We start from the raw sequence: 20,679 nt of genomic DNA, 5'->3' as shown, positions 1-20,679 counted from the left end.
CCCTAGTGACTCCAAACCTGCAATACAAAAGCTTGGCCAGTTGAGACCTGTCAAGTCATTGCATAGTAAGACTTAGCTGGAGGATGCATATCCAGAAAAAATACAGTGGGTGGTGATTGTCTATTGAAGGTTAATTGCAGGGGGTTAAAAATAATAATAATCCATATGCTGAACTGCTGTTGTCAGAGTAACCCTTCCCTTGTCTAGTCACAGCTGAGCCACTAAGACCTTTGAGTTTTTTCCATGGGAAAGTTGTGAAATAGGTGCATGTGTACAGATATTGTAGATTCCCTGCTTACTGCTAGTTTGGGGGAATGAACCTTTTCCCCACCTCAATACTATCTGTTCTCTTCTTCCTCATCAGACTGTTGCAGCTTTCAATTAAATATGCGGTGTATGACAGCAGCTGTAGTCAACCTATCTACCTACATTCAATTTTGGAAGTCTGCAGCATAAACAGAGGGGAAACTAGGGAAACAAGACCTGCTCCCACATCTCTGCTGAAAGACCAACTCACTATGCCTTTTTCTCCCTGAACTGTTTCAATTCCAGCTGGTCATTATAAGACCAGCTTTATAAGACCAGCTTTTGTAACTTTAAGAACTGCTGCCTGAATGTGCTTGTTTCCTCTTTCCTCCAGGTCTCCTTTTCTTTTTGTGTCCTGCCTTTTAGATTGCAAGCCGGCTGGAGGGCAGGGACTATCTTGTGTTATTGATCTTACATAAGCTGCTATAGGAGCTTTTTCAGGTAAAGAGTGGGGAGAAAATACTACAGCTTATTTATTTAAGTAGTCACAGCTCTTAAACACCATTTGAAAAGAGGGAAATGGACATATATTGGTGGATGCGAGAATATATTTGGGTTGCTGTTGCTGTTGCTTGCTTTGAGAAAAGAAGGCATCCGTTCTCTGGAGATATTACTTCAGTGCAAAATCCACATATTTAAAAGGCTGTATTGAGGAACATGTGAAAGATCAACACATTCAAAAGGTTATATTGAAATATTTCCATATTTTATTAAGGTCACTTTCCAGTGCCTGATATAATACAATGGAGTACTTCCCCATAGGATGACTCCAGGTGTTAACAAATTACGTTGCCTGCATATTAGCAACTTATGACATCAGTATAGCCCTCAAATGAATTACAGGCATTTATTTTTAAGAGAATGCCATCTAGTATTGATCATCTGTAAACTCTGATGCTGTTTTTAAATAAATGCAATACATTTCAACAACTGTCTTCAAGCATTTTTGTATTTGTCACTTGTTCTTATTTTCTGTGTGCAAATGTCAATGACAATGAACGTTTAAAACAAAAACATAAACAAATGAGAAGCAGTTGTCTCTCCTATTCTTGGGACCAGAGATTAGCTCAATACTATTTTCATTTCTTCATTTCCTGATTGTAAACTCATGGAAACTAGCAGCAGAATGTGTGTGTATGCAATTAATTACTGTACCCAGTTGGAGAGGGTGCAGATCCAGCTAAGCGGGTGTAATGAGCTTAACCAACCCTGAGGTAGAACCACCACTAGCTCCTTGAAGGATGTGTCTTCCCTCTGAACTGGAAGCCAGCCTTGCAGACTAGGAAGCTCCTACCATCAAAGACCCATATCCCAGTAGGCTCATCAAAGGATGGTGAGTCAAAAGAACAGAGCTTAAAGTTCCACAGAGATGGACTATCCATATAAGATTTCTCTGCAGAACATCCTATAGGAGCAACAGGGGAATTGCTTCCTGTAGCCAGATGTCGACTAATATCGAACGTCGTCATGAAGCAACTTTCCATGACTAAATGGGAAGACACCCAATGGAGGAGTATACTTGTTTGGCTTTGCGGGGAGGTAGCCTAAATAATACATTGGTGTGTTAAGAATGTGCAGCAGATCAGGGCCTCTGTTTGCCAGACAACAGACCCACAGCAAGTATTGTATGTGAACTGCTGTACTATAAAGATTCTCAATGCTATGGAAACAGTTGCTTGTGCCACAATTTATGGTAGTCCAGTTCTCTTGAGTTGAGATTAAGTGGAAATGGTGTTTTGAAGGTAGAAATTATGAAACCTCTGTTTTACAAGAACAATTATACATCAGCAGTAGGTCTCTTCATGAAAGATGCAAGTTTGAGTTGGGTTGTACTGGTTATCCTCTTCTTGTTTCCATTCCATGTTGCAAAATTATGACCAAGGGTCATTGCACTGCTCTATTTGTTTGGGGCAATTCAGGGTAATTCATAGGAAGTGGGTTAATGCAATGCATAATCCATCAGGGCACTAGCAGCATTAAAACACACACATGCATCTGAGTTCATATTGCCTATTGTCACACTTAGTGTTACTGCACAGTAGTTTAGGCAGCCTGCTATATGTGCAACTGAGTAACTTACACTGTAACACTCATGCCCCTGACTTTGTGTTATATATACTGTACTGCAGTGTTTTGAGTGGACCTGCCATACCCACCCAACCCCAGCTCTCCTTCTGTGCCTTTAATGTCAGTGTGACAGACAATGTATCAGATGACGCTTTTCCCAGGATTATTATATCCTTATGTAGGAAAAAGCTTCACTGGTTACATTTCTGTATATATACATTTCTGTACTGTATATATATTAAAGGTACCACCAGAGTAAAGGCAGTTTGTTTGTTTTTAAGTTGGCTTCCCCAGGGTTAGTGGCTTATTAGAAGAGAAAGTGGTCATAAGGCCAGGGTTTTTTTTTTTTTTTTAATTCAACAGGTAAAATCTAGAAAGAAAGTTATACTGAAAGATTTGTAAAATTGTGCTCTTGACATATGACCTTGGGAACTTATGGGGGAAATGTTCCAATTTTCCTCAGATTCCACACCATTCATCTTATTTGATTCATATGTTAATATGAAGCAATTAAAAGCAATGTCTCTACCATAATGCCCTCCCTCTTTCTCAATACACAACAGAAAGGGGAGGGGGAGCGAGTGCTTGAGGAAATGCTGCTGGGCTCTAGACAGGGTTTAGAAAGGAGAAAACAAAGTGCTTGCCGGTGCAGATATTAGCTCAGCCAGCTGATCTGCGAGTAACTTGCTCACACAAGAGGCCTACTTGCATGAACAGTGTAACGTTTGACATGAGGACACACGGGAATATTGCAGCTGCTACTTCCGCGATCAGAACTGCAAGATACTTCCCCCCCCTAAACACGGAAGTAGCTACTACGATCTAAGTTTCACTGCTTCAGACGTTAAAATGAACATACGCAAAAAGCTAATTTCCTTTTTCTTTCGGAGGCATCAAAACTGCTTGCAAACGGCGACTAGACGACTTCCACATCTATGGCAATGAAAGGGGAAGGGAGATAAGATAGAAACCTTCCATTTTTCTCTTGCAAATGTTAACGATCAAATCCACGCTGACCAGGCCCTTTAAATGTAGCCCTCAAGGCACACTGAAGGACTTGGGTAGAGCAAGTAAAGGAATTCGCCTCTCATTTTAAGGACATTTGTTCGCAGGACACCTTGCTGCTATATTCTCTTGTGAAGTGTATAAACACTGTAGCACCAAACAGAACACGGCGTGTTGCAGGGCACAGTCGAGGTCCTTCCTATTCACAGGGAGTCATTTTTACTCTTGACACCCAAAGTGGTGTGAATAATTCTTTTTCCACGAGGCGTTTATTTAAAATGCTGCTTTGCATACTGACAGCATAGACCCGACTCCCCAGGTGACAAGCACCCTAATGCCTGTCACCTTCCCTTTTGCTCGATGAACTTGAGAGGACAAGGAAAAGAAGGGGGGGGCCCTATGAGGCAGATAAGCCCCCGATGAGCTGGGGGGGCAGTCATGGATATTTTTAAACCCCACCCAAGCTGGTGATGGAAGTCAGGAGGGGGAGCGGGTCTGGATCAGGACACAGTAACGCAGGTCTACATAGCGCGGGACACCTTGCCCCCAAATCAAACGCAGCCCATCAACCATGTCGTATCTTCAGCTTATCTAGGGATTTGACAACCCCATTTCCGGCAGCAAAAATCAAAGGCATGTCGAGTTCCTGGTAGGCCATAACATGACCGGTGAGCCACGTTCGGCTTGGCTAGTTACAACGCGCAAGGATTATTAGGTAGCCTGCCGTATAACGACCCACCAAATCTACACTCAACTCACTCAAACTGCCCTGACAGTCTTCGCTTGAGGCTCCAGCTTATTTAAAGGGCTGCGGGGAAAGGGGCGGATTTATTTATTTTTAAATGGTTTCTTTCGGGTTCTCAAACTATACTGAGCAGGCCTTGTTTATATGTGTATCCCTCCGCACCGAATCTTGCGAGTAAGCGTGCAAACGGCCTTCATGGTGTCCTTCCGCGGCGGGGAGAGGTGTAGAAACTGCAGAGGCGAACGGGGATGGGTTGCTGTACCTCGCTCCGGCCTGTGGAGTTAAAACGCTAAGGTAAGAATCTCTTTGGCGGCGTATTCCTCCGCTCTCTCGCAAGGAGGTCTTTGCCCAGCCTGCCGTGTCCCTCCGCCGTTTTTGGAGCACACAAGCAGGAGGCGCTTCTTCTGGCTGTGCGAGGAAAACAGGGGGTCTGGAAGGAAGACAAAAGACTTCAGCGCGCAGCGAGGATTTGCCTCAGTGGGTCTGGCTCGGGGCGGCCGGTGTTCCTCGCGGAAGGAAGGACCGTGCCTGGGTTTGTTGTTACTGCGCCGCAGGGTCGTCGTGAGGGGACTCGAGGACTTTTTCTCTCGGGGCCTGGCGGATGGATCTCTAGGTAGCTTTCCCAGATATCGTTCGCCCTCGCCGCCGCCATCTTGGATTTTAATCCGCCATTTTTCCCCTTGGAATTATTATTTTTATATATATAGATGATTATTTTTTTTCGCCTCTGGCCGAGATTCTGGACGGCGGCGGCGGAGGCTTTGTGGACCTGCGGGGCAGCGGCTGGCGAAGAGGACTGCAGTGCCCAGGGGCATCTAGGAGGTGAGTGCTTGGCGGAGGCGGAACGAGGGGAGGGGACGGAGGTGTGTGTGTGTGTTTGTGTGTTGGGGGGGTGTCCTGGAACTGGCACGGCGGCGGCGAGGGCCCCACTCCTTCCGGGGAGGGGGCGGGATGGAAGCGAGGCCCCCTCAGGCTGGGCAGGGCCCGAGGTGGGGCGACGACCCGTTGGCGAAGTGGGGGGGGGCTGCTTCTCGTGACGGAGGAGACGAGGGTCTTCGGGGGCAGAAATGTGGGGAGGGGCTTCGTTTCTCTAAAGGGCATCAAATAAAGAGATGGCATCGTGCGCTTCGCTCCCCCTCCGGCGCCCATAGATGAGGACAATACGGTGGGGCTGGGAGGGCGGGCGGCGAAGGAGGCGATAGGGATGGCCAGGGCCGGCAGGAAGAGCCAGGCAGCCTTTCCTTGGAGGTGGCGGAGAGGATCGTGTCAGCACTTGGGAAGGGCCACCAAGCGCACCTGGGGAAGCAGTCGGGCAGCTGTCCAGCCTAGGACGAGGTGCTCCGAGCATTCCCCCCCCCTCCCTTAGCGGGGATCTGGCACCAGGTGCTGCTCATCGCACACCTGCCCGCTTCGTCCGCATTTCCATTGAACTCTAGAGTGTCATATTCATGGAGGTTCCTAAGTGACTCCCCCATCCAGGCCTAGGCCTCTGCTTGGCTTCCCAAGATGGTATTGCGCACGGGGCGCCTTCGGACCGCTTTTATGGGTCTGGAAGGGGAAGGGGAGCCACCCCCGAAGATCGGACGGGCCACTTAGGCTATTTAGGTTTTAGAAGCACCCGCAGAAAGCGGCGCTGGGCCACCAGTGGCTGTGAGACCCACAACACACCCATCTCCCGGTTGGCTGTGACAGCTGGCATCCCTCCTCCTCCTCCTGCTGCGCTGCTTCGGCGTTTAAGGGGATGCGGATCTTCGGAGAGGTGGAGCTGGCGCAGGATTTCTGTGATAGGTGGCGGAAAGGCAGCTTGATCCTGGGTGTCTCGTTTTCCCAGCGTTTGAGCTGGGCTTGGGGAGCGGTGCCCGACACGGAAAGCAGATGTGACTGGATCGGGCAGGGCTGCCTTGAGTGGAGGAGCACTGCTCCCGGCCTTTGAAGAAGGCGAGAGGCGACCTCTAGGGGGCACCGTAGTTTCAGCTAAGGGTCGGAAAGTAGAATATACTCACCTCCCTGATCCAGCTGAGCTGCAAAAGAAGTTTGTTCTAATCCTGTCAGCTGTCAGGATTTGCCGGCTAGTTTCGCTTTGCATGAGATTCGAACAAAGCTGTGTGCAGAAATGCTTATTAAACTAGGAAACTTGTTTTGGCTTTTCCACCACAGACACCTGATCACTGAAGAATGAATATAAAAGAGTGTCTTTTAATTATTGACTGAAATTCCACGTTTTTTTGTTGATGGTTTTATTAGTTTTTTTTCATATGTAAAATGAACCCAGTTTCTTCTAAATACAATATGATCAGTAATCTCCTACAGGGGTATGGAACACGCAGCCCTCTAGATGTTCCTGAACTACAACTTCCATCATCTTCTTTGACCACTGACCATGCTAGCTGAGGCTAAGGAATTGGAGTCCAAGAACATTTGCAGGGCCCCAGGTTCCCCAGCCCTGCTCACCTGAGACAGCACTTTTTTCTTTCCACCAAAATGCTTGTTTTATAGAACATTGTTGTTTTGAAACAGAAGGAAGTATCGGTAAGCAATTGATAGAGTTATTGGTGGGAAATTATGTTCTTGCCTTTTGCTTGAACAAGCAAATGCTGAGATCTAGGTGATGGGGAGTAGAGTGGTTTGATTATTTTTATACTCTGTTCATGGATATCTTAGCATTCTCAGAAGCTAATTGGGATCACAAGCAGACTTCCCTAATAAATCTCTTGCCCAACCACTGTTGCCCTGCAGTATAGAGCTGCATGGAACTGCTGGCTGTGTTCTTCAATCAGTTCATGCAAGGCAATGATGTTGTCCATTAGGCTGAATATTTGCAATGCACAGGGATTTCTTGCTGATGTCAATACAGAAAGTGCCCCTGTAGGTTTGAAAACCGCTCCTATATACCGTATTTTTCACTCTATAACACGCACCAGACCATAACACGCACGTAGTTTTTAGAGAAGGAAAACAAGAAAAAAAATAATCTAAACGAAATAGTGGATTTATGATTTTTGTGGTTCATGCTGTGGCCACAGACATGTGATCTGACAGTGAGTTTGGAGTAGCCCAATGCAAAAATCCTGAGGATTCATGTGGATCCATGCTTTGTAACCATGGAGGAGGGAAGGAATTGGAACCATGGATCCTCTGCTCACGACTGCAGCAGATCCCACCCCCCCGCCACCCGCAGGCATTCGCTCCATAACACGCACAGACATTTCCCCTTACTTTCTAGGAGGAAAAAAGTGAGTGTTATGGTGCAAAAAATACGGTATATTGTTCTCAGAACTATTTCTTACAAACAGCTATTAAAGGCTGTAGGTGGGTCCAACATGGTAGAATTATTCCCTACACACAGAAAATTAAAATACTAAGGAGAGGTTAGGCTAGAATCCTCTCTGACCTCCTAGTTTCTATGCCTAGGCAATTGAATAGAGCAGTATTCAATCACATGAATTCCACCTACTGAAATGATGAAGCCAAGATAGATTTCAGACCATCTGCTCTTTATGAGAGCTGTGTTGAAGGGATGCAAAACAGATACAGTGATATCTTTCATTAGAACCCATTACAGGTATACACCCTTTTGAGCTGTGGAGAATTGGAAAAGTATTGCGTTGAAGTAGCTTGCCATAAATTTGGCAGACTACTACTATATTGTTTGCATTTTTTTAGGTCTCAGTATTGACTCCTTTCCCTTGCAAAACAGATAACAGTGATATCTTTCATTAGAACCCATTACAAGTATACACCCTTTTGAGCTGTGGAGAATTGGAAAAGTATTGCATTGAAGTAGCTTGCCATAAATTTGGCAGACTACTACTATATTGTTTGCATTTTTTAGGTCTCAGTATTGACTTCATTCCCTTGCTTACCTTAGTCATTTAAATAATATAGTAACACAGTATATTCACCATTGTTGTGGACAAATGTTTGTTCATGGTGTATCATAACAGAAGTTATATTTTGCATTTGTTTTTCATGCCAATTCATTGGAAATGTAGGAGGCATTTCTTTGTACGCTTAAAGTAAAATCCTGTCTAGGATGCATTCTTAAATGCTTTATTTCATATTAGTGAATTTAAGAAGCTTTTTCTTGAGTTGGATGAGTCTTGAACTATGTGATTTGGCTATGTAGATAACATTTCTTGAGGTATTAGTTAAATAAAACTTATAAGAAAGTAGCAAAACCTAATTGGCAGAGCATTCCAAAACCCCAATCTTCTGTGCTGGAGAGGGTTTGGATGGAGCAAAGTTGCCACTCTGCCCAGCCCTTCCCTGTTCTGTCACTGGGGCAGCCCTGCTGGCAACTGGCAAGGAGTGCCCAAATTTCCCAAAGGGTGGGTATAAGCAACCACTGATAATACCCCTTCCAGCGGTAGCCAGAGGAAACACCTGAAATTGGGCATTTCAGAGACAGAAAGGGCCAGGGGCAGGACTGGCACAGGACCTATCCCTGCTAGCATCAAATGCCAGTAGTGGAATTGCTCAATCCAACTCCTTTGCTGTGCCAGTCTGGGAGATGGCAGAGCATAGGGGCAGTTTCCCCTTCCCACACCTTCCACCCTGGTTAATGTGAGCAACAGGGCTGTGGATGCAGTGGTTTTTGGTGCCACTTCACATAGCCATGCTGTTGTATGTCAGGGATTAGGACAGCCTTCTTAAACTCATTTTTGAATCTCTGTAAGTCACTTCGTGTGCAGTTTTTTTAAATTCTGTACTGTTTTCGAACTTACTATGTTGTAGTTGTATTTGGTACTTGTCCAAAGTGAGCCTAATAACATAAAAACAGAAAAAAAATACACCAAACTTTTCTCCTGTAGTTTGTTTGTTTTTGCCAAAAATGGACAGCCTCCAAACTACCTTTAGTAAATGACTAAACTTTACGAATTATCATTGATGTCTAAGGTCCTAGAATTAGATGATACTAAATTTAGGGATTAAATAAAAATTCATTTAATTCATTTAAAAAAATTAATTTAATTCTAGCCACTAGCTGATATTTTGGTGTTCAAATTGTAAATTCTCCATATTATTTCATGATTCTAATATTTTTTATTCTGATCAAATAAATGTGTGAAACAGTTATTGTGATGTATCGACAGAGCACTACTCTGTTATACCATGGGATTGCGCAAAAGTGCAGTATCTATTGCTGATGTGATTCTGGCAAAATACCCTAGTTACAACCTTACGTTTAGTGCAATCAGTTTGTGCATCATGTCAGCTCTATCACTTTGCTGGCGAGTTGCAGGATTGATCTATTTGAAGTGGAAAACATCTTGGTTAATCACTTTGGGCTGACCTGGGTCTGGGTCAAGAGGTGTTTTCTGCTTCATGTAGGTCACCTCTGTAATTTTCTGGAGTACATGGGTACGCATACAGGATTGGACATAAATGAAATAAACTGGTGCAGCATTTTACAGAATTGAGCTATCTGCAATTAATTGCGTTTAAAATCAGTGGCCCTTGCTTCCAACAATAAATGTATGCAAGTTGCAGTTGTAGTAAGTAGTTTTTCTAGCAAGATTTATAAGTCTTCTTCTTATAAAGATTCTGAGCCATTGATAATGTAATTAAATTGCACTGACTTCATCTTAATATTGAGTCATTGGCAACCTCAAGTGAAAAAAGCTGGTCAGAGGGACAGATCTTGTGACTCTTTATCTTCCTGAAGTTGAAGGTAGACTTCCACAGCAATTCAGTTTTAAGTAAAAAGGATATTAGGACAGAATGGGTATTCAACTGAAAGTAATTGAGTATGGGTAAATAACGTCCGCGCTTGGATTATAGGGATCAGTGGAATACTTGTCCCTGTTTTAATGAGATCCTTGTTTCCATGTATACTCTCTTTGACCTATAGTCTGCTTCCCTTCCTCCCCCCCCCCTTTTCCTTTCGTTTAGCTTAGACCTGAAATGAATGCTACATGTTGAACTTCCAGTCTTTGCCCCCTCCCTTTTATTCCTAGTACAGTTTGAATACATAGAGTCACTAGCAGAGTTTGAAAGCACCTGCAATGCTGTGATGAACAGAAGCTGTAAACGTTTTGATTACAATTGAGTACAGAATCCTATTCTAAACCAACTCTGGTGCTAGGACTGTGCTCTGTGGTACTGAAGCAATTTTTTTTTGTACAAAATGGTAGGATCATTTTTGTTTGTATTTATTGGATGGCTTAGGATACCTCGGCTGATGTATATGTTTTAGTTTAAACAATTTATTCTGCTTCTGATGAACCTTTAAAATAGGTTGTTATTAATAGCCTGTCCCCATCAATTTTGCAACCACTGGTGTTTGGTACAATACATCAGACTAAAAAAGTTAGCAAATAATGTAAATATTGTGATACTTAGTATTCAAATCACAGTTTTCCAAAGTGCAGTGTTTACTCCCTGGGAGGGGCGCTCCAGCCGCTACAGGTGCTTTTTGCTCTTACCTAGATTGTTAGATTCTTTGAGATACTCATAGTGAATAGCCTTGACAGATTTTATTCAACAACTTTTAGCAGTTTTCTTTCATTTGGGATTAAATACTTCAAATAATAATGAACCCCATGGTGGATAAGGAATAGTGGATTCAGTTCTGTGCATTTCCTTTATTACATATGAATACAGTGGTACCTTGGTTTACGAACTTAATCCGTTCCAGAAGTCCGTTCTTAAACCAAAGCGTTCTTAAACTAAGGTGTGCTTTCCCATAGCAGTGTGGGACTCAATTTACAAATGGAACACACTCAACAGGAAGCGGAACATGTTCCACTTCCAAGGCAAAGTTCACAAACCAAAACACCTACTTCCGGGTTTGCAGCGTTCTTAATCCAAGTTGTTCATAAACTAAGCTGTTCTTAAACTAAGGTACCACTGTACTAATCCATTATCCCATAATATGTGGTAGACAAACTGAAAAGTTATTTTAAACTTATAAATCATTTTGTAAGCTACTATCTTCTCTCTTAAACACAAAGTTGATTAGCTGTTGGTGTGTAGACAATTAAAAATTTCCATAACCTTCAATAGTGGAATTTTAATATTAATAAAGATATAGCTATTTTAACTGATACTTCTATGTTCACTCAAACCATCGGGATATGGTTGGCTCCAGTGAATAATAAAAATGATAAACTGCTATATTAGTAAGTAATTCTAATTATAATAGTCTGGATTTGTGCATTAGAACATGTAGCTGTTTGGAAGACCTCAAAGCTGGAATACCTACATGTTCTTTGACAATCTGAAATCGGTATTGGAAGAATTCTGTGGGGAATTGAAAGAAATGGGTGGGGAAATGAAACAGGCCCAGTACATTTTATCAAAGTGAAGAAACCTAAGAATTTTTAAGAAGCATGCCTTCCAGGACTTTGATCCCTCCATCTTGATAGTTTGGTACGTAAGCAGGTGATATCTAGATCAGTTAAAATGGAATGTGATTATGAGGTCTTGCCCATTCATTTTTTTTAAAAAAAATCTTTCCAGCTAGCTAGCTAGCTATTGATTGATTGATTGCTGTGACCCAAGCATGTAATAAGTTTTAGATGAGGAAAGGACCACCCCCAAATTTGCAGATACTCTCCCATAGAGCAGTGGACTCCCACCATCAATTTGACCTTTTAAAACAGTTGGGACTCAAAGCTCTAATAGTGCTAATAATTTCATAGGAAAAAATGTTTCTGAAATCCCCCCCCCCAAAACCCCATTTAGTGGTGCATACAACACAAGAGTCCAGTGCATGTACTCTGGAAAGTGGGGGGCAGGAGAATATTGTGCAGCTTTCTTGTGTCTTCAGGAATGAGCAACATCCACATTTCTAGACAATAATTCTGCATAAAACTGAAACATTTCTTCTCATTCTAGGACAAGCATCCAATGCTAGGCAGTTGTTCTAGAAACTGCCATAAGACTGCGGCCAATCCATCATTCAGACAGCTTCAACACCCCTAACCATCAAGATGACGGACGTTTTTCATGTCTGTTAAAAATCACTTTAAACATGTTTTAATATTTAATATACTTCCCATTCTACTATGGGGCTGTTGGTGGTCTCCAATTAAAGGGATTCATTGAGAGCACATCCACAGTTTCAGCAATGTTGCTGCATTAAATGCTTGGGACCACTGACAGCCTTTGATGGACAGGCTTGCATGCCCACCCAGAAGCATCTTGTCCAGACTGAAGGCAGTTACGGTATGTGGGTATGCTAAAGAACAGTTAACCTGAGCATTTACTTGATGCCCTTCCCCAGAACAATCAACCATTATTCAACTACTGATCTAGATACAGATACCTCTGCTCCACAATGCCTTTACAGCTGCTTTGCCAGTAGAACATTGATGCTGACTACTGCTGAGTACTTCCAGAACAGCAATAGGTTACTTTGGTGGCCTGTCAAATCCTGCAACACTTTCTTCCTGAACTTTGTACTTGCATCCAGTCCCCTCTGCTGACATTGCAGTATACTGCTCCTGTATCCTGCTTCGTACTCCTTTATGTTCCTGACTGCTTTCTAAGTGAATTCAGTGGCTGCTGACTTCAGCTCATTCCCAACTTTGCCTTCACTTTTTGCTTTGGAGTGGATCTCTTGGTAGCTGGTCCACAATGGATTAGACCAGACTATTGCTTGTTTCTTTTCCTTCTGTTCAGGCAGTGGAATAAGGCTCCCTACAACTCAGCTGGTGAAAGGCAGCAAATCAAGATTCAGCCTGGAGTCACTCTTGAAAGGGACTGCCTTTGCCTGTTACTTTCAGAGTGCCTCACCAAACCTACAAAAAGGATAAGTGTTTGAGTACTAAGAGTGCTGCTGTGTGCATTTCAGACTGTTTTCTCTTTTAACAAAAATGTAATTAGTGGGAAGTGCAGTTACATTTCTGCAGATATATACTTGCAATGAATCATCTTTTTCAAGTCAGTTTCTTGTCATGATTTCTCATACTGAACCAGTGCTGCAAAAAGTTATTCCAGAAGATATAATACAGGTGACTCTGAACTTACGCTGCGGTTACATTCCAGGGATAGCCAAAATTGCATATTGTCAAAATGTATTGGGTTCAATGATGGATGGGATTGCCAAAGTCTTTTTTCCTGGATGCTTGCCCCCTTCCCTCCTCCTTTTTTATTTATTTCATTTTTTTTGCTAAGCATAAAGCTAAATGCACACAGTTTAAATGTTCGTAAAATGCGAGTTGCTTTTAATCCTCACAGTAGAAAAATGAAAGAGTTAAGGCCTAACACTTACTCTCATCAACATATGGAATATAGGTGAGCATTGGGAACTGGAAAATACTGAGTTGCTTGCTCTCTGTATTATTGTCAATTGTGAAACCAGTGGTCAGTTTAATGACTAACAGTAGTTAACAGCTTGTAATTTGAAAGAGATGAATGCAATTATGTGTATTGAGTTACCACGATTAAAGCTTTTGCTTTCATGTTATTTAAAATAGGCTTTTGCCTGGTAGCTTTTACACAGTAAGGAATTTCATGCAGGGAAATGCATGGATTTCCATGTAGGTGAATGAGCTGGTTGATAGTAGAGAGACAGATCACTCTGTTGTCTCCACCAGCCTTCTGAATACTGTGGTAGCTGTGGAGGAAGGCATGCATCACATCTTGCATGGAAATGCAATGAATTGGTAGAGAAAAAGACAGAGGAATCTGTTCTTCCTCTACCTGCTATACATGTTAGTCATGGAGAAAGGAAAACCCCTTCTTCCATAAAGGACTGCTAACTTTTCTGGACTTAATTTACAAGACTGGATTTTAAAAGCTGAGACTTATTCTGGTAGTAAAAGGTACTTTGTTATTGTATGTTCCAAACACTTAGTCTAAGCTTTGTGGTTGACCCTTCCATGAGTTAGTACAGCAAATCCCAGATCAGTCAGTAATGTAATTGGAAAATGAATTACAGACAATGACTGATGAACACACATCTGAATGTTGCACGATTGCACGTGTGCACCAAACCTGGAAATGACCTGAAAACATCACTAAAAGGGTGGAACAGGGAAGAACGAGGCAGGGTGTGCTTATATGCACTCCGAGGCCAGGAATGGAACCCCTGCATGAAATGGTCATCAACTGTAATATACAGTCGTACCTTGGTTCTCAGTTCAATCGGAAGCCGCAGAAGCCGTATCGGACATTTGACTTCCCAAAAATGTTTGCAAACTGGAACACTCACTTTTGGGTTTGTGGCGTTCAGAAGCCAAAACCTTCAAGTTGCAAGGCGTTCGAGAACCAAGCTACGACTGTAGAACTCTGGCAACCTAAATGTATTGTAGTGGTAGTTGAAAAATGACTAGTTTGAGCTGAATTTACAAGTATGTATGTACACTGTACAATAGGGATCAAATAGCTCATGTTTTCTTTTAAGCCAATAGGGATTTAGGGTTCCTGTAAAGATGAGTTCATTCACAGACAGTATTTGTGGAGTATATTTTTTTCAGAACTGTATATGTTCTGTTGCTTTTTGTTTTAATGTACACTGCTGTGGTATTATTAAGTGTTTAGCAGTCTCTACGTGCTCCAAATACCTAATGTTCTGTGCATTGCCCACAGTATGTCAGTTATAGGCAATCAGACATATGCAGTAAATAAAAAAATACATCACAGCAGAGTTTTTGACTATTGTGTATTCTGTTTCTACTAGGAAGCTGAACTACAATTAACTTCTTAAAGCCTTTGGAAGAAGGACTAAATGCAACGGGGACAAATTGCCTGTGGGAATGAAGTGGCTGGGAGAATCCAAGAACATGGTGGTGAATGGCCGGAGAAATGGAAGCAGATTATCTAATGATCACCATCAGAACCAGTCCAAATTGCAGCACCCTGGAAAGGAAAATCCAAAGACTGGCAAAAATGGCGTTGAGAGACGGTCAAGCAGATGTATGTATATGCTAATGTGACAGGAGTGATCTCTAGTTAATTATTTGTAATTTCTGGTTTCTTTATGGAATATTGTGGTGTGCATTTTTAATGTAATAAATGTATTTGTTGAGTATATTGTTTTCTCTGTACCCATTTACATTGTTTCTGGTTAACAAATTGCTTTATTGCATGACAGATTAATGTGGTTGAATAATTCTTATTTCTGAAATAAATCTTAAGTCCCAATAAATGCTTAAATGTGAATATTCTTCTATATTAAATGTGAATTATCAGAAAAATTGTGCATACCTCAATTTTTCCACATTTATGTTGTGTCCCAGAAAAACAAGGGATTATGCTGCAGTCTACAGCTATGAAATCAGTGGGAGATTTGTTATTTACTTCACAAGGATATGGATTGTGGTCTTGGCGTTCATGGAAATAGTTGCAAGGACCTTGTGTTTATTCAGTTTAATTTATTTTTACTTATGTCTTAGATATTAATAAAAATGATAAAATTGAGATTAAAAATCTGATGATCCTGCTCTATCATATGTAAGGAAAAGGTTGACCACTGTGCCCCAAGACACACTGTACTACTAAAAGGTTTTTGGTATTGCATAGCCATATGCAACTAATGACAGAAAAAAGTTTGCCACCTTCAGGCACATGTATATGGTGTTGAAAGATAATCTTTATACAGTACTGACAGAAAGATCCTTTGTAATTCATTCTTATTATGCAGGTGTTTGTATTTCATGTGCCACTACAAATTTAAGTTGGTACAAAATTTGGCTGCCTGAAATTATCAGATCTAACTTTTTTAAAAAGCAGGGGTACAAATATTTATTCAGAGGGTGGTCACCTGTGCTTCCCTGCTCCCATCTGCCTACAGCATGGGCTGCTTTTCCTTTTGCACTTTTAGAACCTAGAAATCAAGAGCCTTACAAAGGGGATAGGGATCCTTCAATATCTGTTCTCCATGCTGGACAGCAAGCGGGATGCTCTGTCTCATGTTTCAGACCTAATCTGAAGCTGCAAGGGGCTCTGCTAATAAATTTTGACAACCTGGTCACATTTTAAGCAAGACAGAGCTCATGCACATGGTCTACATGCATGATTTTTCACTTTCACAGAACAGTATTCATAATCTCATAAGAGATCACAGCTCCCTTATTATGCTGGTCATTGACCAAATGCATAAGCGGTTTTTCTATTTTTTCTGCAAGTCAACTGCTGGCATACAATTGGAAACAACTCTGCTATGTTAAGTAGGGCTATACTACTGATGCTTCCAACTGCGCTTCCATTATATTTTAATTTTAAGCAACTGTTGTTTAATGTTAGAAGGGAAGTGAGATAGCTATGTGACTCTTTATCATTAAAATAGAGAAAGATTTGCCCAAAAGCAATTTCTGCATGTCACAGTCAACCAAGCATGTGCTAAGTATAAGGCCAGTTTGAGAAATTGTGTCTTCAAAATATTTGAAGTCTTTATCTACTCAACATTCACTAACCAACAGAAAACATGGTTAGCTCTCTGATTGGCAGGTTATGTAGTTTCCACAACTCATTTCACCAGCTCCAAATGTACGTCTCTGATGTCTTCTTCCTTCTCTGTTTTTGCCAGAACAGATCAAAACTTTTGAAAACCCAAATATTGACTTTGGATACCAATTAAATGCATACATGGCAATTTCTATAATTTATTTTGCATATGCAAAAGGGAATCCATAATATTCCCAACCTGAGCTTTTCAGGATTAAATAAACATTGTGCACTTCAGTTGGAAATGTGCAAAGCAAGACCAATATAAAATGAAATACAATATACCTCTTGCAAAAAGTTTTGTGGGTGCATTTAGGATGACATGTAGGCTTCATCTGAAAGACACTACTGGTCATTTAGTCAAATACAAATAAGATAGAGGACTAGTTTCTTTCTAGAATAGCATCACTGCTGCCACCCTGCCAATCTTGTTTAGAATATATTTGTTTAGTGCTAGTTATATATTTAATAGTACTAATGACACCAAACAACTTTGGTGTCATTTGGTGGCTCTTTATGAACATTCAGTGATGCTGAATTAATCATTATGTCACCAAATAGTTTCATGTGGTATAAATTGGTATAAACTGAAGTTTAGGGGCCTCGTTTGTTACATTTAAAACTCTAAATTCCCCAAGGTCAGAGTGATGTATAAATAAAAAAAACCAGACTATAAATAAAAAACAGGATGCAATTGGAGTCATACAGCAGAGACCTATTCTCCCACCCTACACTGCCTCCACTTTGAACTTCTATATTAGGACAAATCGCATTGGTCTCAAAGCTGTTTCTCATGTTGTTGTCCTTCATGGGATTGCCTCTTAAATGGGGAAGATCCAGAAGAATCAGTAGTCTATTTTGGCTAATACTAATATTTCTTTTGATTTATGCAGGTAGTGGTGGTTCGGGATTTGAGGGCCAAAGTCGCTACGTGCCTTCCTCTGGAATGTCTGCCAAGGAGCTGTGTGAGAACGATGACCTAGCAACTAGTTTGGTTCTTGATCCATATTTAGGTTTCCAAACACATAAAATGAACACTAGGTAACTTGCTTTGCTTTATCTATCTAGAAAACATAAATCCTTGTGTGTATTAATAGTAAAGAAGAACGTAGATCTGATCTCTCAAATTCTGCTTGCTTTTTAAAAAAACCTTTCAAATAAAACAATGTATTGGGAATTGTGCTTCAAATATTCCCTTGGGACCAGAATGTTTGGCCAAGTAGATTCATTCATTCATATTCTGTTTAATCTCCATTGTCTGCACCAGGTGATGCCTTAGGCTAAATCCTATAACCAAAGCTACAGAAATTCAGCTACCAAAATATTGAATTATCCAGACCATTATATAAGTGTTCCCACATCTTACTATTCATGTGCTGATTAGATTTCTCACTCATTAACAACATGGAGAGCCATTACGATCAATCATCATTTAATGATTGATTGCTGCCTTTTATCACTCAGATTAGCTTTTATTAGGTGATTTGCTTGAGGTAATATGATTTGCAGATTGAACATGTGACTTATCCATTTATTGTTGTATTTTGTAGTAGGAATCTTTTCTTGTTATAATTCACATTCTTCTTGTTTTTCTATATACTATTGAGCGCACAATATAATTTTTAGTTAGGTGGGTTCCATTTCTGTTTCCTATCCTGGCACCAAGCTCAGTCTTCAGCATAATAAATAACACTTTTAATAGCCAACCTCTAAAGCATCTTGCTGAACTTAACGTTTCATCCTGGTTCAGAAGTGTACACAGCTTAGAAGCTTCTGGAATGCTCTGCAGCAACTGCACCATAGATGAAACAAGACCAACTCCTCAGAACAGATTTGTCTTGGGGGGGGGGGAGACACAGTCCCACTGTGCAGGCAGGAGTCCTTCTGTTTACAGAGCAACTTTGTTGGATGCAATCCTGTGAATTGTAAACCAAAGAAAACTTAGGTTACTGCTTGTGGCTTGTTTCGAAAAATCTTATTTGAGTCCAGGTTTGGATGGCACGATAAACCAGACTTTGACTGACTTTATCTGTCATGTGGCAGGAGTGGGATAGCACTCCAGGAACTTCTGGGTAGGATGTGCCAGTAAGATGCATTTTCACATTAAACCACAGTTCGTTTTAAACAATAGCTTAATGTGGCATATAGAGCAGGCCACTGTAGAGTTTTGAGATTCCTGTGGGGAGGGGATTCTAAGAAACTTGGAGATTTGTTTCTGTGTAGCTGCCTTTACTCTGGCTTTATTAGATGAGATCTTTCTGCTTAGATACACATTAAATTGAGTTTGAATAATCTGTCAGATTGTGGTGGCTTCAAGTATTAGGAGAACTTATTTCTGGTTGAAACTCATAGAATCATAGGAGGTTATTTTTCATAAGCCCTTGAAAAGAATGTTGCTTTAAATATTTCAATTCTGGATCTTCGTGTATCTTGACTTGGTGGGGGAAATGTTCTAATTCATAAAATGGTTGCTCTTTAAAATACTTATAAGCCTACTTAAAGATAATGCTCTACAAAAAAAGATAATGTTCTCCAAAAAAAAAAAAAATGGTCCAAAGTGATGTCTTTTGAACATAGAATCCACATCTGCTTGATCAAATCCTGGTTTAATAAGCTGGGATATACATGAGCTGCTTGCACTCGCAAGCAGCCTGTTTGCTCCCACCTCACCCTTCACACAAATGAGGAAACAAAGCAGGTCACTGTCGTTAACCATAGTTTCTTGTTACGTGGGAACTTTGGTTAATGGTTTCCAGACAGGCCAGAATTTGAAAGGCAACTTTCAATTACAGTTCACTGCATCTTCCTGATTTGTTTCACTGCTCATGTGAAGGGAGAAACAAAGCTGGAGCAGAAGGGTTGTGTGTAAGGTTATGAAACTCATGCGTATCCTGTCTTATTAAGCCAGGATTTGATTGTGTGAGCTGAGCCAGTGTACCTTGTCATCTAAATGAAATTATTAATGGATTTCTGAAGAACACATTTCAGCTGTTTATAAAAAAGAATCCAATCACAGGGTTGTTGTTTTTTTTAAAAAAGAGAAGTCTTTATTCACTCTATATTCATTAATCTCTTCAGTTCCTTCCTCTATCCCTGTGCTGGAGATGTTTTTGATATATTTAGTTCAGTAATGGTTTCTGACACAGTGGTCATGAGAGAGTCGGGATAGATTAACCACTGCAGTAAGAAGAAGATGAGTTAGAGATGAGATTTTCAGAATATTCCATTTTCAACTTTCACTTTTATTTTAAAATAAGGGCAAATTTTGCAGCAGAAAGCAACTTGCTGGTCCTCAGCTGAACCACACATGCATTTTGACTTCTTTACAATTTGAGGCATAGGTCATCATGTGTATTGAAGGTATGGAAGTAAAGTAGTCCTAGGGAGCTAAGTCTGATGCCTTGCTCTTTAATAACCGACTGGACATTTGTGTAGAAGCAGCACATATTAAGTCAGTTTGTAAGTGTTTCTTTACACTGGCAGCATAATCTTTTCCCTTTGACTGGCATCTTAGACTTGTCTTGCTATGGCAGGCTAGAGAACCTGTCACCCTCTATCTCGCAATGGCCTCAGCCAGTGGCGCCTGTGGTGAGGGATGACTGGAGTTGCAGCCCAGCAAAATCCCATGGACCACAGGTTTCTTTCCCCCGGGGTATGGTTTTTTGTAGCTTATAATTGATGGATAACTCATTCAGGGTGAAAATCGGTGCTCCTGTTTACAGTTGGAGCTGGGGAATACACTTGAACTGGATAACTTCTTGTTTGGATCCTGAGAGCCATTGAATTGAGATCTACCCCAATAAAGTCTGAAATACAACTGAAGGTCCATCACGATTCCTCGGCTGCTGGTTTTCAACAGTTGTTATGGTTTGACATTCCAAGAGGAATAGGTCCCTGAAATCCCTATTTATTTATTTTTAAAGTTATTTGTCATAACTTTTCTTCCCACTCCATCAATTCTTTCTGATAAGTTTGGAAGATGCTTAAGTATTTCTGTGTTCTGCCCAAAAGCTCATTCTTGCTTTCTGGTTATGCTTCCAGTCAATGCTGTTTGAGCTAGTGTTACCTAGTGCGACCCCAGTCAGCCATGACTCTTTTTAAATAATGTGTCACTTTTCTATAATTCGTTTGAGAATAAGTGTTTACTACAAGTGATCTTGACG

At 41.2% G+C, this 20,679-nt stretch overlaps 1 protein-coding gene and 1 long non-coding RNA gene across 5 annotated transcripts in view; one reads left to right on the top strand and one right to left on the bottom strand.

The window, feature by feature from the left end:
* Nucleotides 1-990: 990 nt before the first annotated feature.
* Nucleotides 991-3,960, bottom strand: LOC308597667. Its single transcript, XR_014013099.1, has 2 exons — nucleotides 3,838-3,960; nucleotides 991-3,306 (listed from the first exon to the last, which is right to left on the bottom strand). It is a non-coding gene; the product is annotated as an uncharacterized lncRNA (long non-coding RNA).
* Nucleotides 3,961-4,293: 333 nt separating this feature from the next.
* Nucleotides 4,294-20,679, top strand: part of KMT5B (lysine methyltransferase 5B) — a 31,230-nt gene continuing 14,844 nt past the window's right edge. The window contains exons 1-3 of one of the 4 annotated variants that reach the window (XM_081213551.1): nucleotides 4,294-4,417; nucleotides 14,751-14,986; nucleotides 17,410-17,557. In XM_081213551.1, the coding sequence (XP_081069677.1) occupies nucleotides 14,827-14,986; nucleotides 17,410-17,557 (308 nt within the window). In that variant the 5' untranslated portion in view covers nucleotides 4,294-4,417; nucleotides 14,751-14,826. Of the gene's footprint in view, nucleotides 4,946-4,997; nucleotides 5,113-13,125; nucleotides 13,364-14,750; nucleotides 14,987-17,409; nucleotides 17,558-20,679 lie in introns of those variants that run through there. The other 3 variants (XM_081213550.1, XM_081213553.1, XM_081213552.1) reach the window with 3 other exon arrangements.

Source organism: Podarcis bocagei (assembly GCF_964188305.1).
Source record: "Podarcis bocagei genome assembly, chromosome: 1".
Classification (NCBI taxonomy): Eukaryota; Metazoa; Chordata; class Lepidosauria; order Squamata; family Lacertidae; genus Podarcis; species Podarcis bocagei.
The sequence above is the reverse complement of the archived record's forward strand: the minus strand, read 5'-3'. Positions and strand labels throughout refer to the sequence as shown.